Source organism: Leucopleurus acutus (genome assembly GCF_964270905.1).
Source record: "Leucopleurus acutus genome assembly, chromosome: 11".
Taxonomy (NCBI): Eukaryota; Metazoa; Chordata; class Mammalia; order Artiodactyla; family Delphinidae; genus Leucopleurus; species Leucopleurus acutus.
Genome location: NC_139152.1, coordinates 18184634 through 18208756, shown reverse-complemented (window position 1 = coordinate 18208756; position 24123 = coordinate 18184634). Strand labels below are relative to the sequence as shown.

The 24123-nt window shown below is 38.1% G+C and overlaps 1 protein-coding gene across 1 annotated transcript in view; it reads left to right on the top strand.

The window, feature by feature from the left end:
• The window catches only part of ST8SIA1 (ST8 alpha-N-acetyl-neuraminide alpha-2,8-sialyltransferase 1), a gene marked incomplete at both ends in the record, with an annotated part of 146493 nt that extends 123056 nt beyond the window's left edge, over window positions 1–23437 (top strand). The window contains one exon of the mRNA XM_082849660.1: window positions 22951–23437. Coding sequence (XP_082705786.1) covers window positions 22951–23437 — 487 coding nt within the window. The remainder of the gene's footprint in view (window positions 1–22950) is intronic.
• Between the last annotated feature and the right edge of the window lie 686 nt (window positions 23438–24123).

The following is a 24123-nucleotide window of genomic DNA, read 5'->3' as shown; positions in this document are numbered from 1 at the left end:
CCACTAACACTTGAATCACAACATGAAATAAAAATAGATGTTCTGTTTTCAACAACTGTAATATAATTAACTCTTAGCCTCTGTTTTTACCTAGCCACAGAATCGACTGTTTTGCAGCCTACCGAGGTTTGTCTGGGGCTGTTTGCAGTTCATGATTTGAAAGAATTGGATGTGAGAGGAAATGGGTGTATAATTAGTCCTTGGAGTCGAACAGAGCAACTGAGACACACCTCACCTCCTCTTCTTAGTTACTTTCTTCACTTTGCTATTTCCCTCTGCAACTTGGTTCACTGTGGCAGATGGAGAATGGAGTCGGTGACAGGGAAAGAAGTGAAATGATTTTTGTTCCTTTTCTCTATTTGTTTCTCAAACTCTGTACCACACAAGTTTTTGATTTTATCTTTCCATTTGTTTTTGACAGTACTTTTTATTTACCTCCTCTTCCTGGTGTCCCTTTGTTTCCTATTCTTCTGTTTTCTCTCTCTTTTTCCTTTCTTCCCCATCTGTCCTTATGCCTCCTCTTCTTTTTTCCAGGTGATGGTATAAATTAGAGAGTTAGGGTATTAATAGTGTGAATGAGCAGGGTGTGTGTCTGAAAGGACTATGTGTCTCTCCAAGGAGACTGGGAGCCCGAGTGGAGTCCATCTCGGTGCTGGGAGGTAAATAAAAAATGGCTAAAAGAGAGTGCCCAGGGGTGGGCTTGAGATGATGTCTCCAGTTCTCCATAGCCTGCATGTGATATTTTGAGAATCACAATATTTCCATATTTCCAGTAGGAAGATACAAAAACATTAAAAGCACCGATGGAGGGGGAATTCTCTGGTGGTCCAGTGGTTAGGACTCCACTCTTCCACTGCAGGGGGGCATGCGTTCGATCCCTGGTTGGGGAGCTAAGATCCCGCATGCCGTGCGACCCAGCCAAAAAAAAAAAAGAGTACCGATAGAGAAGAAGAGGCCCAAGGTTGGGGAAGGGCAACCATGGATTACCGGGACAGCAGAGGGGACCACAGACTTGAGTACTAGTGGCCAGCTTGGTGTCCAAAAAAACCAGAGATACTGACCATATCTCAGAGACATCAGAGCTAGACCCCAAGGACCAGACAAGATAAACTACAGTGCATTAAAGATGGCCAAAGGATCCACCAATTTTATGAGGATCCAGAGGGAAGAGTAGGAGGAGAGACCTCCTGAAAGAGGAAAAACAGCTCTGGATGAGTTGTTTTTTGTTTTTTTGTTTTTTTGTTTTTTTGTTTTTTGTGGTACGCTGGCCTCTCACTGTTGTGGCCTCTCCCGTTGCGGAGCACAGGCTCCAAACACGCAGGCTCAGCGGCCATGGCTCACGGGCCCAGCCGCTCCGCAGCATGTGGGATCTTCCCGGACCAGGGCACGAACCCGTGTCCTCTGCATCGGCAGGCGGACTCTCAACCACTGCGCCACCAGGGAAGCCCCAACTCTGAAGGAGTTTTGCATTTTAAATGGATGAAACATTTAGTCCAAAGACTGTTTTACTTCAAAAGACACTGAATGACTTTAAATTGACAAATGGAAGGTTTTCTCCATTAGTAAGAATGGGAACACCAGAACAAGATGAAGGCAACTGTAGAGGGAAAAAAGAAGGGAGAGTTCTGAGTTGTGTATAAATTTCAGTCCTGCTTTTAGGGATGTGTGTGTATGTGTGTGTTGAAAGATGGAAATCAGTATGTTAATAGAGGTCAACTCTGGTGGAATTGTGTGATTATTATTTTATTTTTCCTTCTTTCTATCATTCAGCATATATTTACTGAACACTTACTATATGCCAAACACACTTCTTTGTGCTTATCTTCATTTCTTAATTTCTCTACAATTATACAATTACTATGTATTGGTTTTGTAAAGAGGAAACCATAATTCAATGCTATTTAAAAATAAGTCTGTCCAGTTTACTCATTGTAGTATTTGAATGATCCATGTCCCACCATGTGAGTTGTAAGTAAGGCCTTGGAGTTCATTCTTCTGTCCTTAAGTATATGCTTTTGAGGTTGGTTAGTTGTAAATTCCAAGCGTCTCAGGAATCATTTTGTTGAGTTTATATGGAGCTTAATTCTCAAGTAGACCTTTTTATTTACAATTTAAGACCTACCATGTTGCAATTATATACAAACTAGCGTTCTGTCTTGATCTTCAGAAGCAGAGCAAGTTTGCCAAGTAGCATGCTCAAATGATCGTACCCAAAAATGGATTAGAAAGGTTCAGTGAAAGTCAAATCTGATAGTTGATTACGTTCTTGAGATAATGACCTGTCTATGTAATGACCACAGATGAGTCATGGACACCCTGACGTGTCTTGTGGCAGCCTGCAAAAGTAGACTTTGCAAGTTACAGGTGGCACATCTAGTGAGATATTTCCATATGCTTTCCCATGATTATCAAATACACTCTCTAGTGGCTTTTGGGATTTGTAAATGATTAGTTAATAATGATTTCATTTTTAAAAATTCTCATCAAGAGGTCTCCCCAGATTAGTCATATTTTTGAGGCAATATCAAGCATTCAACCTGCCTAGTCATCCAGCTAAAGGCAGGTGGAACATTTATTCTTCCATTTCTTCAGATCAGTCAGTGGGCTGCACAGTGATAGCAAGTGCCCTTTGCCCTCAGCTCTTTCCTGGCTCTCATCCCTCTCACCACCCCCTTTCCAGAACCTAGTGGAAAAAGATCCCTTCATTCACACCCTCCCCACATTTTCAGTTTGAGTTGAGTTTATGCCACAGAAGAGAAATGCAAGTTATTTTCTTGCATATTTTGTTGCATTACTTCACAACCTTTCAATTGTGAAGTAATCAAAGAAATAGAGACTCTAATAACATTAAAACATATAATTTAGATGTATGATAATGATTTTATTGGCAAAATTCTAAACTGAATAATAATTGAATAATGGAATATATCATTAAATAAATGTGATACCTAGAATAAATGTCCAGTACATTAAAAATGTTCATGCAAATGCAAATGATTCCATTAATTGTTTTAAATTACATTATGGAGGGCACAGATAAATTCTTTGTGATAAAATAATTTTACAATATTTTGGAGAGTTATCATTCTCTTATAAAACTTTGATTATATTTAGCTTTTTTCTTTTTTATTATAGAAACGATTCTTTGATAGTCCCTTTCTGCTCTCAATAAATCTCTGGCAAACTACATGAAATTGACCATTTTCACTGACCCTTATTCTGTTATTTCTAAGCGTTCACTGATAGTTTGGAATATCAGTCACATATTTAATTTTTTTCACAAAATAAAGAAAAATGACAAATGTACAGTTATACTCATTTCAGTATTCTAGCAATGCCTGGATAAACACGTGCTAGCCATATCCTGCCTAGGAAGTGGCTTTTCTGTTCATTTATAACTTGTTTCCTTGACAGTAATGTTTACTTCTCTAGAGTTCTTTAAGAATCGGTTTCTCATTACTTGTTCTTGCAGAGAGGAGAGGAAGAATGATGATGATGGTGATGGTGAAGATGCTGATGATGGTGATGATGATGATGGTGTTGATAGTGATGATGATGATAATGGTGATTATGATGATGATGGTGATGGCGATCATGGCGATGATGGTGGTGATGATGATGATAAAGCAAAAATTATAAGAATTCTTAAGTGCCGGGCACTATTCAAGGTGCCTCATGCGTATGAACTCACCTAGATCTCACAGCAACCGTATAACTAGGTGCTTTTGTTATCTCCATTTTTTCCAGAGGAGAAAAATTGAGGCATAAAGAGATGAAGTAACTTGCTTAAGGTTGCGTAGTTTGCCTGTGGAAGAGGCTGAATGTTCGGTCTTCTCCAAGTACCCTCTCTACCATTGGAAGCCACATTTGAGACCACCATCTATATTAAAATTTTTTGTGAGATATGAATATGGTAATATCTATTGGCTTCTAAAATGGGATCTGTTTTTTAAAATATAAGATTATTGCTTTGTGCCAACATTGCCCTATTTTTTTACCTAAAAGGTGACATTCCACAGATTAGAATATACCTCACCTAATTTTATATGTCTTAAAATAAATCTATATCTGTTTTTAAAGTTTACTGTGGCTTTAATTTCATATGGAATTTTAAAGAAATAAATATAATTGCTATTCTGAGAACTACAAAAGGGAGAAACCACAAAAGAAGAACACCTATGGTCAGAAAAACAAGCACAGTTTTATTTGTCTCGAAAAACAATGAAATTTTTCTAAATGCTTCGTGAGATTGAAAAATGATTATATGATTCTTAGAGGATTTGATGTTTGTTGAAAATGATCATATTCTGTTTACAAGAAAATGACCTAGCTTCTAATGAGAGATTTGTATTTAAGAGTGCTATTCATTTTCTAATTACCCATTTTCCGGTTTAAGACTGGGGTGAGGCGGGGATGGTTTGCATAAAAACCAGTGAAAGAAGATGTTGCTTGACAAATGTGAAGGCAATCAAAAGTATCTCCTGTATTTTCTTAGTATTCCTGGGGAAAAAAAATTTCCTGGGAAAAATTTTGTGTTTTGTCCTGTAGCATATTTTGGAATGCATTCTGTGACAAAGATGCAAAAATGCTTAAAAATTCACTCATTCCTGTATGCATTTATACAGAATGAATGCCTACACTGTGTCAGGCACAGTATTTGGCTTAGAGAATACAAAGATAAAGGAATTAGCCTTTTTTGAAGGAATCCGTAAAGGAGCCGTAAGGAGAAAATTACATGACAAGGTAGTAAGTACCTTGATAAAACTAAAGTGCTAAAAGGCACAAAGTTAGCTACCTAATCCCAGCTTGGGGTCATGGAAAACTCTCTAGCAGATGCCATGAGTTGATTCCTGAAAGATTACTAGGAATTAACAGGGCAATGGGGGTGTTCACTTCAGACAGAAGGTATAACCTGTACAATGGCTTGGAGGCGTGAGTGGGCATGGCCCATTTGAGGAACAGCAGGTAATTGGGCTGGGCCGGGCAAAGGCAGAGGGTGCTGATGAGCAATAGCAAAAAAGAGAGGCTGCAGAGGTAGGCAGGGGTTATCCAGAATTGCCTGGACAAGTTGAGGGCAAGCCATTGAAGAGCTCCTCCTTGACGGGGGATTGACATGGTCAGGTTGGGGCTTGGGACAATGACTTGGGGAGCCTTGAGAAGGATGTGTTGGAGACTGAGAGATCAATTTGGATGTGGTTGCTATGATACAGAGGAAGACCGATGATGATCTGAAATAAAACTGTGGCACTGAGGATCTGCATTAGTTAGGGTGGGCTAATTGCTAAAAAAACTACTGCAGCTCTTCATGGCTTGATACACTAAAGTATCCTTTCTCACTCACATGTAATTTGAGGGCACCTGAGGAAGAGGAAGGGTTCTGCTCCATGCTGTCATTTATGAACCTAAACTTCTTCTATCCAGTGGTTCCACCATTCCCCTGGGGCCATAGAGTCCTTGACTGTGTCTGCTTTATTTTGTGTTACTGACAGAGGGAGGACTAGGGCAGGTGGATATTGAATATTGGGGAGAGAGATTTTAGGGTCCAGGCTGAAGTGTCATACAGCAGTTCTGTCCAGAACACATCACATGGCTCTGCCCAGCCACAAGGAATTCTGGTAAGTAGTCCTCTTGCATGCTCTGGAGGAAAACAAGACGGTTTGGGTGAGCACATGCCCATGTTCAACTGTTTTTGATCTGTAGAATGTCCGTTTCATGTGGCTCAACCTGTAAGTAATAGAGACAAGAAAGTACACTCAAAAGATGTCATAAAAAGGAAACTTAGTGACCAGTTGGGTACAGAAGCTGTGAGAAGGGGAAGAATACATGTTTTAAGGCTGGGTTCAGTCACTGGTGAATGGTTGTACCATTTGTTCAGGTAAGGAATATGGTTGTTGCAAAAGATAACGGAGGGAAGATGCTGAGTTTGAGATGCTTCCTGCAGATCGCCACAGGACTTGCTGCCTCATTTTCTTTAGACCTCTGCTAAAATGTCACTCTAAATAAAATAGCAACACCTCACCCTCTCTTTCCTATCATCCTACTTTATTTTCTTCATGGAACTCCCCAAATCATGTTCATTTTTGTTTATTGGGTATCTCTTCTCACTCAAATGAAGGATCCTAGGGAGCAAGACTTTGTTTATGTTGTTCACTGCTCTATCCTATATTGCATAGAACAATGCCTGGCACATAACAGGTACTCAATAAATAATTGTTGAGTGTGTAAATGAATCAAAGTGGAAATGACCAGCAGTCTATTGGTTGTAATAATAAATGCTAATATTTATTGAGTGTTGACAATGGGACAGATACGGTTCTAAATACTTTGCAAGTATTAATTCATGTGATAAAGCATCCCTATAAGCTAGATACAACTAATATCTCTGTTTTACAGATGAAGAAACTGAAGTACATACAGCTGAAGAAACTTAACCATGCTCACAATGTTAGTTAGAGAGGAGATTCAAATGTAGGTGTTAGGGCTTCAGAGTTTACGCTCTTAACCATTATGCTATTCTGCCACATAATTTTGGAATGTTTGAGTACCGGGCTGGAGCCAGAGATCAGGAAATCATCAGCATGAATTTAGATGTGAGTAGAGGTCAACCTATCCCTTGAGATTTTTTTTCAGACTGACCTGCAACTCCTATCCTGTATCAGCCAGAGAGTTCAATGCTGTCCCCAATATTTTGGGAATTTCCATAAGCTTAAATTTACATGATCATTGTTTATTGCAATTACCTGTTTCCTTCAGTTTACTTGTCACCTCATCTCATCTCCTGTGACTGGTCTCTTGCTGCTCCACATCAGTGTAGACATGGATTAAAGCTTTCTTTCCTTAACTTTTCCAAAATACTGTTCCCAAAGGCATTATGCATCTGTAGCAAAATGTATAGAAGGTTTGAGGTACGAGAGCGGAGACACTGAAAAACTATCAAGCAAAGAATATAAAGATGGAACATCTGACATTTCTGTGCTTAAATGTATTTGACCAGGGGCTTCCCTGGTGGCGCAGTGGTTGAGAGTCCGCCTGCCGATGCAGGGGACACGGGTTCGTGCCCCAGTCCGGGAGGATCCCACATGCTGCGGAGCGGCTGGGCCCGTGAGCCATGGCCGCTGAGCCTGCGTGTCTGGAGCCTGTGCTCCACAACGGGAGAGGCCACAACAGTGAGAGGCCCGTGTACTGCAAAAAAAAAAAAAAAAGTATTTGACCACCATGTCACTGGGAAGGTCTCACTTGGTGTGTTACCGCTACTCTCTAGTATCCTGGGATGTTGTTCCTCCTCATTTCTTTTCTTTCTCCCTTCATCTCACCCTTTGGCTCTCCCCGCCCCCAAATTCCCATTAATTACATATGCAGGAGTGGTTAGTTATCACTTATTTCCCTTTCTACTCCCAGGACATACTCTTAGAATTTCACCTTCAACACCCAAAGCACCCTCTACACTTAAACAAAGGGAATTCTGTTTCCAAAAAGGACTCTGGCATCAGTTGTTAAAATAGTGTTTTCCACCCATTACCAGTTTGGGTCCTAGTTTGGGAAATGAAAGTGAATGAAATCTCCCAGAGAGTATGGGTGACTTGAGATAAGAAGAAATCAGCTATTCATGGAAAGAAAGAGATCAGGAAGCAGCTAGAGAAAGATGTACTTTTGAGAAAATGTTTGTTGTTAGTTTGTTTTAAGTGAGGGAGACTTGGCCAAGAGCTCACATGGGGGAAATGGGCCAGTGGAAGGGAATGGATGAAGATAAAGGCGATAAAGAGGGTAACATGGACCAGATCTCTGAGAAGGTGAGAAGGAGTGTATCCCAGATCACAGGTGAATGAATTCATACGGGGCGGGAGGCATACATCTTCCCCTTAAGGAAAAGCTACACAGTGTGATTTAAAGAGCGTCGAATCACCAGTCAGATTGAGCTGAGTTGGAATCTGGGGTCTACTATCTGCATTCCAGCTATGAAGCTTCTCTAAAAGACTTAACTGCTCTGTTCCTCAATTTCCTCCTCAGCAGAAAAGAGATAATGCCCTCTTCATAGAGTTACTACAAGGCTTAAATAAGATAACACGTGTTAAGCAAAAACATGATAATAGAATTTGTTGATTATTTCTGTAATTTGATTATAGGTCTTCCAAGTTCTTATGTGAGACTATCACTAATTTCATAAACAAGAGACCAAATCTACTACACTTGTTTTTTCATCTGCTTCAAAGGGATTTTGTGGTTTCATGGTCTCATTGTCATTTGGAATTTTGATTAAGTTTTGAGGGTTGACTTGTTGTCAGCGGGCCAGACCTGGTCTGCATGACTGTTTAACTTAGCCATTCTTTTCCTTTTTAATTTGAAATCCTTTAGATGGGACACGTACATTCTATTTCTAGATCCGTTCCCTCTTGTCCTGTCCTTGGCCCCTGCGTATATTTTCCTAATCAGCTTAACCCCTGGACACACTTGAGTTTTCAACCCACGATGTAAATTGATTTCTACTAAAATAGCTGATGCCACTGAAAACACGTGTGTTACTGAATCTCCAGGTAGCATTTTCTATCTTCGTTTCACTAGATCTCTTCTCAGCATCTAGCACTGTTGACAAACTTCTGAAACTCTTTTCTCTTCTGTTATTGAACACTCTCCTGGTGTCCCCTCACCTCGCTGCCCATCTGCCTTTTGCTAGAATTCTACCCGCTTTGCCCACCATTTAAATGCTATAGTTTGTCAGTGTTTTATATGTTGGCCCATTGCTCTTCTGGGTGATCTTATGTCCAGAGCTCAGAAGGTCCAAAATTGGGTAATAATCTCTCCCCTCAAACCACCTTCTCTTGTGTTTTATATCATGATGAGAGGAGCCACCAGAATTGAAAACACCCTCACACCTAGGAGGGACACAGATCTAACAACTGGTGCAGCATTCATACTAAATCAGCATGGACACTGCCCCTAGACCTCACCACTGCTTTCTAGTGATGTTAAGCCCTGGTCCTCCCAGTCACCAAAGTCAGTTTCTCTTTCCTCTCTTATAGCCCCTGGGGGAACACCCTTATCATCTCCCTCACAGAGGAAAAATGCTCTCCATTTTTCCTTATGAGTAAAATCTCAACCTTGATTGGCAGTAGGTCAATCTTTTTTTTTTTTTTTTTTTGCGGTACACGGGCCTCTCACTGTTGTGCCCTCTCCCATTGTGGATCACGGGCTCCGGACGTGCAGGCTCAGCGGCCATGGCTCACGGGCCCAACCGTTCCACGGCATGTGGGATCTTCCCGGACCGGGGCACGAACCCGCGTCCCCTGCATCGGCAGGTGGACTGTCAACCACTGTGCCACCAGGGAAGCCCAGTAAGTCAATCTTTTATACTGCCCTGTGCACCAAGCTAGCCTCATCGCTAGCTACTCCCAAGGTGCTAAAGCTCTACCATATTAAATTATTTGCATTTTCCAGAAGTCCTCCTCTCTCCCCTCTGTCCTTTTGCCCACGCTGCTCTCTCAGGCAGGAATGCCTTCTCCTCAGTTCCATGTACATAGCCAACTCCTGCTCAGTCTTCAAAATTCAGTTCAGATATATCCGTCTCTGAAAGGCCTGTCCTAAATTTCTCTCCTCTTAGCCACATCCCCAGTTTAGGTTTGGAAGCTTCACCTTGCAAATATTTTTTAAAGTTTGCATTCTTAGGGCACGTTTTAATATGTACTATGTATGAAGGGAATAGCTTGGTATGAAGTGTTGTTTGCAATCTGGTAAAATATTTTCTTGTGGAAGAGGCACCCCTGTAGGATGAGAAGGTCCAGAGGAGGAAAGTATAGTAAATCAACACAAAAATCAATGTTCGTTGACAGAGGAAAAGGAAGCAACAGCTGGGTAAACAGACAGCTGCGCAAAGAGACAGAAAAATGACAGCAACCATGAACATGGCAGATAGTCCAAAATATTAAGAAAGCAAGTAAATAACAGGAGGAAATGAGTTAACATACTGGAAAATTGCTGAAACATTTGAACAGGAAGTAACTAATAAGAAAATTGTTCAAATAAAAGTTACAGAGAAGAAAATTAGAACAAATATTCCGTGTAAAAGAAGTGAACTTTTAAAATGAAATATACTTAAAAGATAAATTAACTTGAAAACTTGTGACTCCTTTTGTAAATGTGGTTTATATGGTACAGACAACATTATAATAATATTAAAAACTTAAAAAGAATAAAATTACACCCTAGGCCTAATTTACTGGTGTGTTGAAAAAAGTAAACTAAAAACTCACAATTGTCTTACTTTACATTTATATGAATATTAAGCTGCCTGACCTTTCAAAAGGAAGTATGTAATAACACAAGTAACACATAAATATATTCAGCTTCTAAAGAACAGAAGCATTCCAGATAAGGCTGGACCCTCTTTTACTGCCCTATACCCACTGCTTTCCCCAGAGGTAACCATTGTTTTGAGTTTATTGTGTATCCTTCCAACACTTTCCCATACATTTATATACATATGTGAAAATATATATCTTTATCCTGTATGATAATCCACTATACAAATTGCTGTAGTAATTCTGCATCTTCATCATTTTCATGTACCATTTTGTCCTGGAAATATTTCTGCTTCCTTACAAATAGAGTCATGTTATTAAAGAATTGCCTTGTATTCATAGAATGGACATACCACTGTTTTGCCATTCCCTGAGTGATGGACACTTAGGTTGTTTCTGATTTTCTGCATACTTCAGCAAACATTCATGAATATTACCTTGGTTCCATGTGCCAGACACCCTGTGCTCTAGATTTAGGGGTAGACAAAATAAAGTCCCCTTTATATACATTCAAGAGGATACAAACAATAAACAAAGATATATATATATATCTTTGTTTACTATATATATATGTAGTAAAATGTCATGTAGTGATAGGTATAATGGACAAATGCAACAAATGTGAGAGAGATGGGGGTGGTCAGGAAAGATTGATTTGGTGTGCTTTCATTTGAGCCAAGACTTAAAAGAGAAGTGAGGGAGGTTCTATAAATACCAGAAGCACCCTCAGAGAAACGGAAGTGCTGGATCAGTAGGTGTGCATGTTGAAGATGCCAAATCACCTTCCAAACTGTAACAATTCGTACTTGCATTTGAAGCATAAAGTACCCCTTTTTCATACTCTTTCTAATACTTGTTATTATCATGTTCCTTAACTTTTACCGATTGGATATGTAGAAAACTGTTATTTCACTGTAGTTTTAATTGTTACAGTTTTTAAAAATTGATATAAATGTATGATTTGAATGCTAGTGAGGTTGTGCATATGTTAATATGTATGTTGGCCCTTTGAATTTCCTCATCTCAGACTCGACAGCTCATTGTGCATTTGTCTGTTGTGTTATTTGTATATTATTGATTTTTATTGTTTGTATTCTGGATATTAATCCTTTGGGGGGTTTTTTGCTTTTTTTAAACATCTTTATTGGAGTATAATTGCTTTACAATGGTGTGTTAGTTTCTGCTGTATAACAAAATGAATCAGCTATACATATACATATATCCGCATATCTCCTCCCTCTTGCGTCTCCCTCCCACCCTCCCTATCCCACCCCTCTAGGTGGTCACAAAGCACCCAGCTGATCTCCCTGTGCTATGCAGCTGCTTCCCACTAGCTATCTATTTTACACTTGGTAGTGTATATATGTCAGTGCCACTCTCTCACTTCGTCCCAGGTTACCCTTCCCCCTCCCCGTGTTCTCAAGTCCATTCTCCACGTCTGTGTCTTTATTCTTGTCCTGCCTCTACGTTCTTCAGAACAACTTTTTATTTTTTCTTAGATTCCATAAATATGTGTTAGCATGCGGTTAATCCTTTGTTATGCATGTTGTAAACATTTTCTCTCAATCTGTTGCTTGTCTTATTAATTACATAACCTTTATCTTATAGAAATATTTAATTTTGAAGCAGTCATGTTTATCCATCTTTTCCTTTATGGATTTTGCGTTTAGTGCCTTATTTAACAAGGCCGTTTGTATCCCAAGGTCTTAAAATATTTTCTTATATTTTCTTCTAATTTTAGAATATATTTTTATTCCATCTGGAACTTAATTTTCTGAACACTATGAGGGAGGAATTTATCTTAGTTTCTATTATTTGGCTTGCCAGTTGTCCCAGTACAATTTATGGAAGTCAGTTTTTATGAATTGGTTTGAAATGTCACTTTCATCATAAAGGAAATCCCTAAATATGCCTAGTTCCATTTTTAGACTCTTTATAGATTGTCTGCTCTTTCATGGATTCTGTTGTGTTTTTATTACTATAGTTTTATAATCAGTTTTGATATTTGGTAAGCTAAGTCCTTCCTGTATTCTTCTTTTATCTAAAATTGCCTTGAGTATGTATACTTGATTTACCTTTCATGTGAATTTTAGATTCATCATATAAAATTTTATTTTAAAATAATATTGGAATTTTGGTTGAGATTGCATTGAACCTATAAATTTATTTGGGGAGACATCTTTCAGTATTCATTATTGTCTCCATAAAAAATGTTATATATTTATTTTTAGGTTTCTTTCAAGGTGTTTGGGGACATGTTGCTATTACAAATAAAACCTTTGATACTGTGGGTTTTTTAAATATGTGCTTGCTCTTGTGTAGGGAAACTATGGATTTTTTAAAGACTTTATTTTTTCAGAGCGGTTTTACGTTTGCGGCAAAATTGAGAGGAAAGTACAAAGATTTCCCATACGTCCCCAACCCCACACATGCCTAGCCTCCCCCATTATCAACATCTCCCACTAGAGGTACTTTTGTTACCATTGACGAACCTACATTAACACATTATAATCACCCAAAGTCCATAGTTTGCATTGCAGTTCAGTCTTGATATTGTACATTCTATGGGTTTGGACAAATGTATAGTGACATGTATCCATCATTACAGTATCATACAGAATATTTTCACTGCCCTAAAAATCCTCTATGCTCTACCTATTCATCCCTCTCTCCTCCTCCAACCCCTGGCAACCACTGATCTTTATGTTATACTATATCTGTAGCTTTGCCTTTTCCAGAATGTCATATAGTTGCAATCATACAGTGTGTAGCCTTTTCAGATAGGCTTCTTTCACTTAATAATCTGCCTCTAAGGTTTCTCCCTGTCTTTTAATGGCTTCGTAGTTCATTTCATTTTAGTGTTGATCATATTCTGTTGGATTGAAATAATACAGTTTCTTTATTCATTCACCTAGTGAAGGACATCTTGGTTGCTCCCAAGTTTTGACAATTACGAATAAAGCTGCTATAAGTACATGTGTACAAGTTTTTATGTGGACATAAGTTTTCAACATCTTTGAGTTGAAGGAGCATGATTGCTGGATGGTGTGGTAAGAGTACGCTTAATTTTGTAAGAAACCACCAAACTGTCTTCCAAAGTGGCTGTACCATTTTGTGTTCCCAACAGCAGTGAATGAGAATCCCTGTTACTTCACGTCCTCACAAGTATTTGGTGGTGTCAGTGTTCTGGATTTTGGCCATCCTCATAGATGGGTAGTGGTATCTCATTGTTGCTTTCATTTGACTATCCCTGATAATGTATGATGTGGAACATCTTTTCATATGCTTATTTGCCATCTGGTGAGATGTCAGAGTCTTTGGCCCATTTTTTAATTGAGTTGTTTGTTTTCTTACTGTCGAGTTTTAACAGTTCTTTGTATATTTTAGATAACAGCTCTTTATCAGCTGCATATGTTGCAGATATTTTCTCCCAGGCTGTGGCTTGTCTTCTCATTCTCCTGACGTTGTCTTTCACAGAGCAGAAGTTCTTAATTTTAATGAAGTCCAGCGTATCAATTATTTCTTTCATGGATTGTGCCTTTGGTGTTTTATCTAAAAAGTTATCGCCATACTCAAGGTCATCTAGATTTTCTCTTGAATTGTCTTCTAGGAGTTTTATAGTTTTGCATTTTACATTTAAGTTTATGTTCCATTTTGAGTTAATTTTTGTGAAGAGTGTAAAGTCGGTGTCTAGATTCATTTTTTGGCCTGTGGATGTCCACTTGCTCCAGCACCATTTGTTAAAACGACTGTCTTTGTTCCACTGTATTGCCTTTGCTCCTTTGTCAAAGATCACTTTGCTCCTTTGTCAAAGACCCACTGTATTTATGTGGGTCTATTTCTGGGCTCCCCATTCTGTTACATTGATCTATTCTTTTACCAATTCCATACTGTCTTGATTTCTGTGCCTTTATAGTAAGTGTTGAAGTTGGGTAGTGTCAGTCCCCCAACTTCATTCTTCTCCTTCCATATTGTATTGGCTACTCTCAGTCTTTTGCCTCTCCATATACATTTTAGAATCAATTTGTTGATATCCACAAAAGAACTTGCTGGGATTTTGATTGGGGTTGCACGGAATCTATAAATCAAGTTGGGAAGAACTGACATCTTGAGAATATTGAGCCTTCTTATTTGTAAACATGTGATGTCTCTCCATTTATTTAGTTCCTCGATTTTTATTTAGTTCATCAGAGTCTTGTAGTTTTCCTCGCACAGATCTTGTACATATTTTGTTAGATTTATGCCTAAGTATTTCATTTTGGGGGTTGCTAGTATAAATTGTATTGTGTTTTTTATTTCAAATTCCACTTGTTATTACTGATATATACGAAAGCAATTGACTTTTGTATATTAACCCTGTATCCTGCAGCCTTATTAGTTCCAGGAGCATTTTCAATTCTTTCAGATTTTCTACATGTCATCTGAAAAGACAGTTTTATGTATTCCTTCTCAATCTGTATACCTTTCACTTCCTTTTCATATCTAATTGTATTAACAATGACTTCCAGTATAATGTTGAAAGTAGTGGTGAGATCCTTGACTTGGAGACATCCTTGGCTTGTTCCCAACGTTAGTGGGAGGGCTTCAAGTTTCTCACCATAAAGTATTATGTTAGGTGTAGGTTTTTTATAGATATTTTTTAATCAAGCTGAGGAAGTTCTCTCCTAGTTTAACTATGGATTTTTAGAAGTTGATCTAGACTTCACTGGTTTTAATAAATAATTTTTCAGTTGGTTCTCTTATATATTCTAGACGGGTAATTATATCATCTGTAAATATTGACTTCCCCTTGTAAACATACTTGAAATATGTTTTCCAGTGCAGTATGTATATTTTTATGTGGTTGATGATCTGGACTTTATGATAATAATTGTTTTAATATATTTATGTATATATATCATACTATATATTTTCTTGTGTGACATAACGTGGTCATTTTAGAAACTTTCTATTCATGTTTAAAAATAATAGACATTTTAAAATTAAAGACTTAATTATGATTGTGGGTTTGTGAACACCTATCTATCTGAATTTTAAGCAGTTTTGCTAAATATATATATATATATATATATATATATATATTTTTTTTTTTTTTTTTTTTTTTTTTTTTTTTGCGGTATGCGGGCCTCTCACTGTTGTGGCCTCTCCCGTTGCGGAGCACAGGGTCTGGACGCGCAGGCTCTGCGGCCATGGCTCACGGGCCCAGCCGCTCCGCGGCATGTGGGATCTTCCCGGACCGGGGCACGAATCCGTGTCCCCTGCATCGGCAGGCAGACTCTCAACCACTGCACCACTAGGGAAGCCCGCTAAATATATTTTGAAACTATCTTGTTAGGTGCATAAAGTTTCTGGACTGTTACACTTTTGGGTGGTGTTGTTCATTGGATCAATATACATTAGTTTATATTTTTAATTTATTTTATTGAAGTATAGTTGATTGACAATGTTTTGTTAATTTTTGCTATACAGCAAAGTGATTCAGTTATACACATATATATATTCTTTATTTTCTATTTTTATGATTTAAAAAATTTAATATCTGTTTTACCAAAATATTATGTGTATAATACATAGTTTTCAAGATCAAATAATATGACTGCTTTCAAACAGAAAGCAGGAATCTCCTGTCATACACTCCCGCAAGAAATGTTTCAAGGCCTTCAACTTCTCTAGCTGATATTTCTCTTGTTACGTTTTAAAGCAGCATGCTTAATTGCAATTAAAATTTTTTTCCATTTATCTATAGATATTTTATGAAAAAATTAAGATTTTTCTCTCTAAAGTGCTCCTCACAGCACCACTCCCCCATACACACTTACACTTTCTTGTTCTCTCAGTACAGATATATCACAATCAAATCAATAGTCAGTGCTTACCTTAGTGTCTATCTAAGTACTGTTCACATCTGAGACAAAAAGTCTATTACAAGTATTTAATATCCGCTTCAACTTTTAATTTTTCCCCAGAGTAAATAAAGGCTTTCCATGCAACAGTCACTAATTCATCTCCAGGCTCCCATTAGAGCTGCAAATCTTCTTTCATTACTGCCTACATGCTAGTCTGTCAGAGTCACTATTTTGTTGTTGAGACATCCTTTTATTTATTTATTCATTTATTTTTTTGTTAGCATGCGTTATTTGTTTTTCTCTTTCTGACTTACTTCACTCTGTATGACAGACTCTAGGTCCATCCACCTCACTACAAATAATAACTCAATTTCGTTTCTTTTTTTCTTTTTTTCCCCTCTTTATTTTTGATTTTTTTTTAACATCTTTACTGGAGGATAATTGCTTTACAATGGTGTGTTAGTTTCTGCTTTATAGCAAAGTGAATCAGCTATACGTATACACACATCCCTATATCCCCTCCCTCTTGCGTCTCTCTCCCACCCTCCCTATCCCACCCCTCTAGGTGGTCACAAAGCACCAATCTCCCTGTGCTATGTGGCTGCTTCCCAGTAGCTATCTATTTTACATTTGGTAGTGTATACATGTCCATGCCACTCTCTCACTTCATCCCAGCTTACCCTTCCCACTCCCCATGTCCTCAAGTCCATTCCCTACATCTGCGTCTTTATTCCTGTCCTGCCCCTAGGTTCTTCAGAACCTTTTTTTTTTTTTTTTTTTAGATTCCTTATATATGTGTTAACATACGGTATACGTTTTTCTCTTTCTGACTTACTTCACTCTGTATGACAGACTCTAGGTCCATCCACCTCACTACAAATAACTCAGTTTCTTTTTATGGCTGAGTAATATTCCACTGTATACATGTGCCACATCTTCTTTATCCATTCATCTGTCAATGGACACTTAGGTTGCTTCCATGTCCTGGCTATTGTAAATAGAGCTGCAGTGAACATTGTGGTACATGACTCTTTTTCAGTTATGGTTTTCTCAGGGTATATGACCAGTAGTGGGATTGCTGGGTCATTTGGTAGTTCTATTTTTAGTTTTTTAAGGAACCTCCATACTGTTCTCCATAGTGGCTGTATCAATTTACATTCCCACCAACAGTGCAAGAGGGTTCCCTTTTCTCCACACCCTCTCCAGAATTTATCGTTTGTAGATTTTTTGATGATGGCCATTCTGACTGGTGTGAGGTGATACCTCATGGTAGTTTGATTTGCATTTCTCTAATGATTAGTGATGTTGAGCATCCTTTCATGTGTTTGTTGGCAATCTGTATATCTTCTTTGGAGAAATGTCTGTTTAGGTCTTCTGCCCATTTTGGGATTGGGTTGTTTGTTTTTTGTTATTGAGCTGCATGAACTGCTTGTAAATCTTGGAGATTAATCCTTTGTCAGTTGCTTCATTTGCAAATATTTTCTCCCATTCTGAGGGTTGTCTTTTTGTCTTGTTTATGGTTTCCTTTGCTGTGCAAAAGGTTTTAAGTTTCATTAGGTCCCATTTGTTTATTTTTGTTTTTATTTCCATTTCTCTAGGAGCTGGGTCAAAAAGGATCTTGCTGTGATTTATGTCAAAGGGTGTTCTTCCTCGGTTTTTCTCTAAGAGTTTGATAGTGTCTGGCCTTACATTTAGGTCTTTACTCCATTTTCAGTTTATTTTTGTGTATGGTGTTAGGGAGTGTTCTAACTTCATTCTTTTATATGTGCCTGTCCCAGTTTTCCCAGCACCACTTATTGAAGAGGCTGTCTTTTCTCCATTGTATGTTCTTGCCTCCTTTATCAAAGTAAGGCGACCATAAGTGTGTGGGTTTATCTCTGAGCTTTCTATCCTGTTCCATTGATCTATATTTCTGTTTTTGTGCCAGTACCATACTGTCTTGATGACTGTAGCTTTGTAGTATAGTCTGAAGTCCAGGAGCCTGATTCCTCCAGCTCTGTTTTTCTTTCTCAAAATTGCTCTGGCTATTTGGGGTCTTTTGTGTTTCCATACAAATTGTGAAATTTTTTGTTCTAGTTCTGTGAAAAATATCATTGGTAGTTTGATAGGGATTGCATTGAATCTGTAGATTGCTTTGGGTAGTAGAGTCATTTTCACAATATTGATTCTTCCAATCCAAGAACATGGTATATCTCTCCATCTATTTGTATCATCATTAATTTTTTTCATCAGTGTCTTATAGTTTTCTGCATACAGATCTTTTGTCTCCTTAGGTAGGTTTATTCCTAGGTATTTTATTCTTTTTGTTGCAATGGTAAATGGGAGTGTTTCCTTAATTTCTGATTCAGATTTTTCATCATTAGTGTGTAGGAATGCAAGAGATTTCTGTGCAATTTTGTATCCTGCTACTTTGCCAAATTCATTGATTAGCTCTAGTAGTTTTCCGGTAGCATCTTTAGGATTCTCTATGTATAAACATCCTTTTAGAAACTATCTTTTTCTCTCATAGAATCTGATTGATGGCTTTCTCAGCCTGCTGTGTAAACTGTCTTCCTGGAGATTTCCTTTACCAGAATCCATCTGTTGTTATATGTTCTAATTACTAACAGCTCTTTCTTATTACCTAAATTTTTTTTCATTTTATAGCATCTAAGTCTTAGTTCATGGGTGCAAATATTAATTAATAATTAATATTTCTAAACAAACTAATTATGGACTTTTAAGAGTTTTCTTCTGCCTCTTTAATGATCTTGTTTTTTTCTGAGTTCTTTCGTTCTTCCATTCTGTTCTCTGACTTTCGTGTTGGAGGCTTTCCTTCAATGTCTTCTGATCTTGACTATCTGTTCTTGTTTGGAGACTGGAAGCTCTGTGCAGGGACTGGACCTGTTGACAGGTGGGCTTCACTCTCAGTTGAACAGAAGGTGGCAAGGTGGCTTTCTCTTGGGTGGCTCCCAAGTGTCATAATCTACAGGTCTCTCTCTTGGCCCTCCATTGGCCTGGCTGCCAACACTATATGAATTGAAAAGAATTCCCAGTTTCCTGTTGGCTGGGCCAGGTATCATCTGGGCACACAGCCACTGTTCCTCCCTAGAGGCTGACACTACCTCTCCACTACACACAATGATAAGTGGCCAGTGCAGGATTTTAGGGTTCGACCCACCTGCATGTTCCTGCTGCCCTATAATCTGAACAATAACCTTGTTGATTGTTCCAAGACACCCACCTTCTCCAGTATCTCCTGCCTTAAGGAATAGGGCACAACTACCTTTTAGAGTAATGCTTGGCAACTTAGTTTATGTTCTGCCTTCCTTCTATAAGCTTTCTGTTTTCAGAAGTATTCCAGATGTGGGGATTGACTGAAGGTTTGCCTTCTTTTCTTTTTTTTAGGATAAAGGTAGATTTTTTTAAAAAACATCTTTTCTCTTATTTCTAGAGATTTGCTGGGGGGAGAGCTGGGCCCTTACCTTCCCTGATTCTATTCAGTTTGCACCTTGACTGGCAGCCTGAAGCTGAACATTTTAACCTTTTATTAATCACAATTCCCTTTTATTGTCTGTATTTTTGTCCATTTTCATGTCAGTATACCAATATATTTAGACTATAATGTTGTCAGTATTAACATTCTGTTTGTCATGTTGGCTGAAAATATTTTTTGGAGTCATTTCCTTTTTTTATTTCAGTTATGTTCTTTTTTGTCGTAATGAAATTTCACATCTTAACATAATCAATTTTGTCAATATTTTCCTTTGTAGAAGATATTTTGTAAATGATAAGTTCACAATTGTTTTCGTTAGTTTTTCTTGTTTTCTTTATGTAGACTTTAAATATTTATCTTACGTATCTTGAAATTTTAAAAAAATTTCTTGTCAAGTATGAATCTGTCCCCCCTCAAATTTTCAAATTGTTAACTAGTTATCTTGACGTTGTTTATTAACTAATTTAAAAAATTTTATCATTGTTTCTATTATCACATATTAAATTCATTTGTAAAATGTGCTATATTTCTGTACTTTGTGTTATATTTTTCTATTGTGTGCCCATATTCTTTATATATTAATCACTTCTATTTTTAATACTTTATTGACTGGTCAGTTTCATTTTTCTTCTTTTTCAATTATTATTTAATAGTTTTCCATTCATACAGTATAGAACAATTCTGAGCTATTCTGAAGAATGAGGTAGATAAAAATAATAAAACATAATATATAAGCTGGTTTTTTAACCATGCCAATAAAATTAGGAGTACAGTAAATACAAGATGTGTGTTCCTTTTCAAAGTTAAAACTCAAGGAAGGAAAACTACCTTCTTCAAGAATAATCAGTCAGCTTTAAGACAGGGAACATAAAATCAATTGCCTTGATTTTATTGGAGCTGTCTGTAATTCTCATTAGTATGTAGTCCACTACAAAAATAAGGAGAAGTTCCTTCAGCCAGAAGAGCCCTGTGGAATAGAAACCATTCTGCACAGCAGTAAGGAGGGAATGGAAGCAAGAAAGGGAACAAGCAGAAGTGTAGTAACTGTTCTAGGATGTTGATGGTGAAATGAGAGAACTAGAGGGTAGCTCTGGGAACACTCTAGGCATATGTTGAATTTTCTTTTATTAAGTTAGAGCCATGTTTAGAAGATAGAAGGGAATAATTCAGTAGAGATGGAGAGGTTGATTGTTTTAAAGAGGGGAGACCCACTAGGGAGTGTGAAACAGCCTGTTTCACAGAGGAGAAGACTCAGAGAGGAAGAAGGAGCAAGGACAAAATTAGAAGATGTAAAGAAAGAGATGCTGAGGGAAAGGTGCAGAGAGTTAGATAGCTTACATTGATGGTGTCGATCTTCTAAATAAGTATAGCCTCCGGACACGTGCATCAGAATCAGCAGGGAATGCTGGGTAAAAATTCAACTCCCTGTATCACTCTCATCAGAATCTAGGAATCTGTGATACAGGTTATTCTAACTAAAGTTTGAGAACCATAGTTCACATGAAGTAGGAAGTTATCTGCAGGGTGTATCTACACGATTGGGAAAGTGTTAGTGAGCAGCAAATGTGGGCGGGCAATGGAGAGAATAAAAGAATTATTAAGCAGAGCCTATTGAAGTTGGGAAGCAGGAGTCTGTGTTGGAGAGGCTAGCCCAGCTCCACAGTACGGATCAGTGTCTTCCATGCCTTCTTTTAGGGTAAAGTTATTGCACCTAAAAACCCTGTTGTCACTTCTCTGTCAGAGCCCAGGGAAAATTGCTAAGGCAGGCTGCTGAATCGAGGACATGAAGAAAACTTGAGGAATTTCCCTTCCTTTGGGCTTAAGAAGAACATCTTCCTTGGCAGGCAGAGTTCATAACACTGAATGCGACATAAAATCCTGTGGATTTGTGTATTCAGAGTTTCAGTTTCACATATTTCTGATGAGCCCTGCCAACCTGTCAGGCCAGACTTCCCTCTGCTGGTAGTGGCCCAATTCCATTCTCAAATGCTGCTTCTTCACCTGCACGTAACCCAAGACAGGTGACTTCCATTTGTGAAAGAACAAGAAGTTACAAGGCACTCACTGTCTTTTTGTCTTTTTTCACTTGAGCTACATCAGCAGCCTCTTAACTGGTCTCCAGGCCACCAGCCTCTTCCTTCCCCAGATCACCAGAGTCACTTTTTTTGACACAGATTGGCAACTAAACAAATGATGAAATATTCGTAATCCAGATAGTAAATGCTCTAAGTACTCACTTCTGTGAAGGTTCTCAGTCATCACAGAGTGCAGCCCAAACAAATTAGAGACACAAGGGTTTTTGCAACATACCTCATCTCCCATCACTGCCTCCACAATCCCTGTCTCGCTCGTTCCAGGGACACAGAATACTCATCATTGTTTCAGGACACTGCACCCTTGCCTATGACCAAAGTGTCCTTTATAGTTTAGTGATTGTTCTTCCTGTTGTCCCCCTAAGGAGATGTATTTAAATGTCATCCCATCTCTGTAGCTTTCCTGGAACCCACTCTGTCTCCCAAGGCAGAATTATTTTTTCATCTGTATTCCATAGTAATTTATACAAATATCAACAGTTGTACTTAGAACATTATATTGTACTCACTTATATTTTTGTTTCACAATTGGACTGGAATTTCCTGAGATCAAAAATTGGGTCATTAAAATTTTACTTCCCCAATGCCTGATGCGTAGGATGTGTATCATTAATTTTAACTGAATACATTTGAATCAGAGATCCTCTTTCTATGTAATCCAAACTGAAAGAACATAGGAAAGCATTGGAGCAAGCAATATGGGCAACTCATAGTAGCATTTTATAATGGAGACAAGTCTTTCTTTTTCCATGTAGTATTATAATATAGCATTCACTGATTAAGCTGCATACTTACAGAATTTCAATGGTAAGAAGTATCTTAGAAGTGATTCCTTTGATTTGCAGATGAGAAAACCAGTCCTGTGCTTACGTCTACCACACAAGTAGCTTTTATCAAAAGCCTATCCAACAACCAACAATCTTTGTGAATTCATGAATATTAAATCATTTTTACATTCCAGGCAAGTAAATTCTAAAAGAGAACAAAATGTACAATGCATTTTAGTTCAGAGGGCATCTCATTAAAGAATCTTAACTGGAGTTTAAGATGTTGCGGTGGGGAAAAGTCAGGCTACTTGATGAGAGAGAACTGGTAAGTTCAAGGTGAATTTTAAATACAAGAGAAGTGTTTTTCTTGTTTTTTGCTGAGATGATATGAGCTATCAGGGCCATCAGAAGAACGGTAGAGTGGGTATTGATGAGTTTCTTTTCTCCAGGTTTAATTGAGCTTCTTCTTTTTGATAGGTTTCAGAACCTGCTATGGTCCAGAAAGACGTTTGTGGACCACATGAAAGTGTATAACCACAGTTACATCTACATGCCTGCCTTTTCTATGAAGACGGGAACAGAGCCATCCCTCCGGGTTTATTACACACTGTCAGATGTTGGTGCCAATCAAACAGTGCTCTTTGCCAACCCCAACTTTCTGCGTAGCACTGGGAAGTTCTGGAAAAGTAGGGGAATTCATGCCAAGCGCCTGTCCACAGGACTCTTTCTGGTGAGCGCGGCCCTGGGCCTCTGTGAAGAGGTGGCCATCTATGGCTTCTGGCCCTTCTCTGTGAATATGCATGAACAACCCATCAGCCATCACTACTATGATAATGTCCTGCCCTTTTCTGGCTTCCATGCCATGCCGGAGGAATTTCTCCAACTCTGGTATCTTCATAAAATTGGTGCACTGAGAATGCAGTTAGACCCATGTGAGGACACCTCACTCCCACCCACTTCCTAGGGACTGTGGAAAAAGAAAGGACTGAGCCAGGGTATTTTTGTTAGGTTTTCTACGTGACTCCAATAGGGAATGGTCAGGTCGTTTCATGGATTTGCGTGGGCCACTTGGAAAAAATGACAACAAAAACTCAAGGGGAACTCTACTTTGACTGTTGGCTGGAAGGAAAAAAAAGAAGTGAAATGTCCTATGAAATCTTTTATAGCACATGGTGGATATGCAACTAGTAACATGCTGATGAAATGATGTTGGTAAAGCACATTTTCATGCTTCAAATAGAGATGATCCAGTTCACAAACAAGACAAAACTCTAATGGTTGAAGCTGAGGAATTAATCAAGGTATAGTAAATGAAATGCCAGGATAAAAGTGTTAGTGATTATCAACATGAACTGGCTTAATTAAAAAAAAAACTATCTTATTAAGACTAACATTAGAGCTATAGGTTTTTAAAAAATTATTATTTATTTTTGCCTTATTTAAGGGCAGTGAGTAGGTGATGGGGTAGATTTTTAAAATCCCTTACTGAATAATATGGACCCAAAATGCTACAGCTGATTATTGTGATTTGTTGAACCAAGTCTATGTTAACTAGCGTTCCCTTCCCTTCCATTTAAAAAATGTTAAGTAAGAATGACCTCCTCCCCTTTTGTCAGGTCTACTTAGACAATGTGAAGCATTGTTGAATTT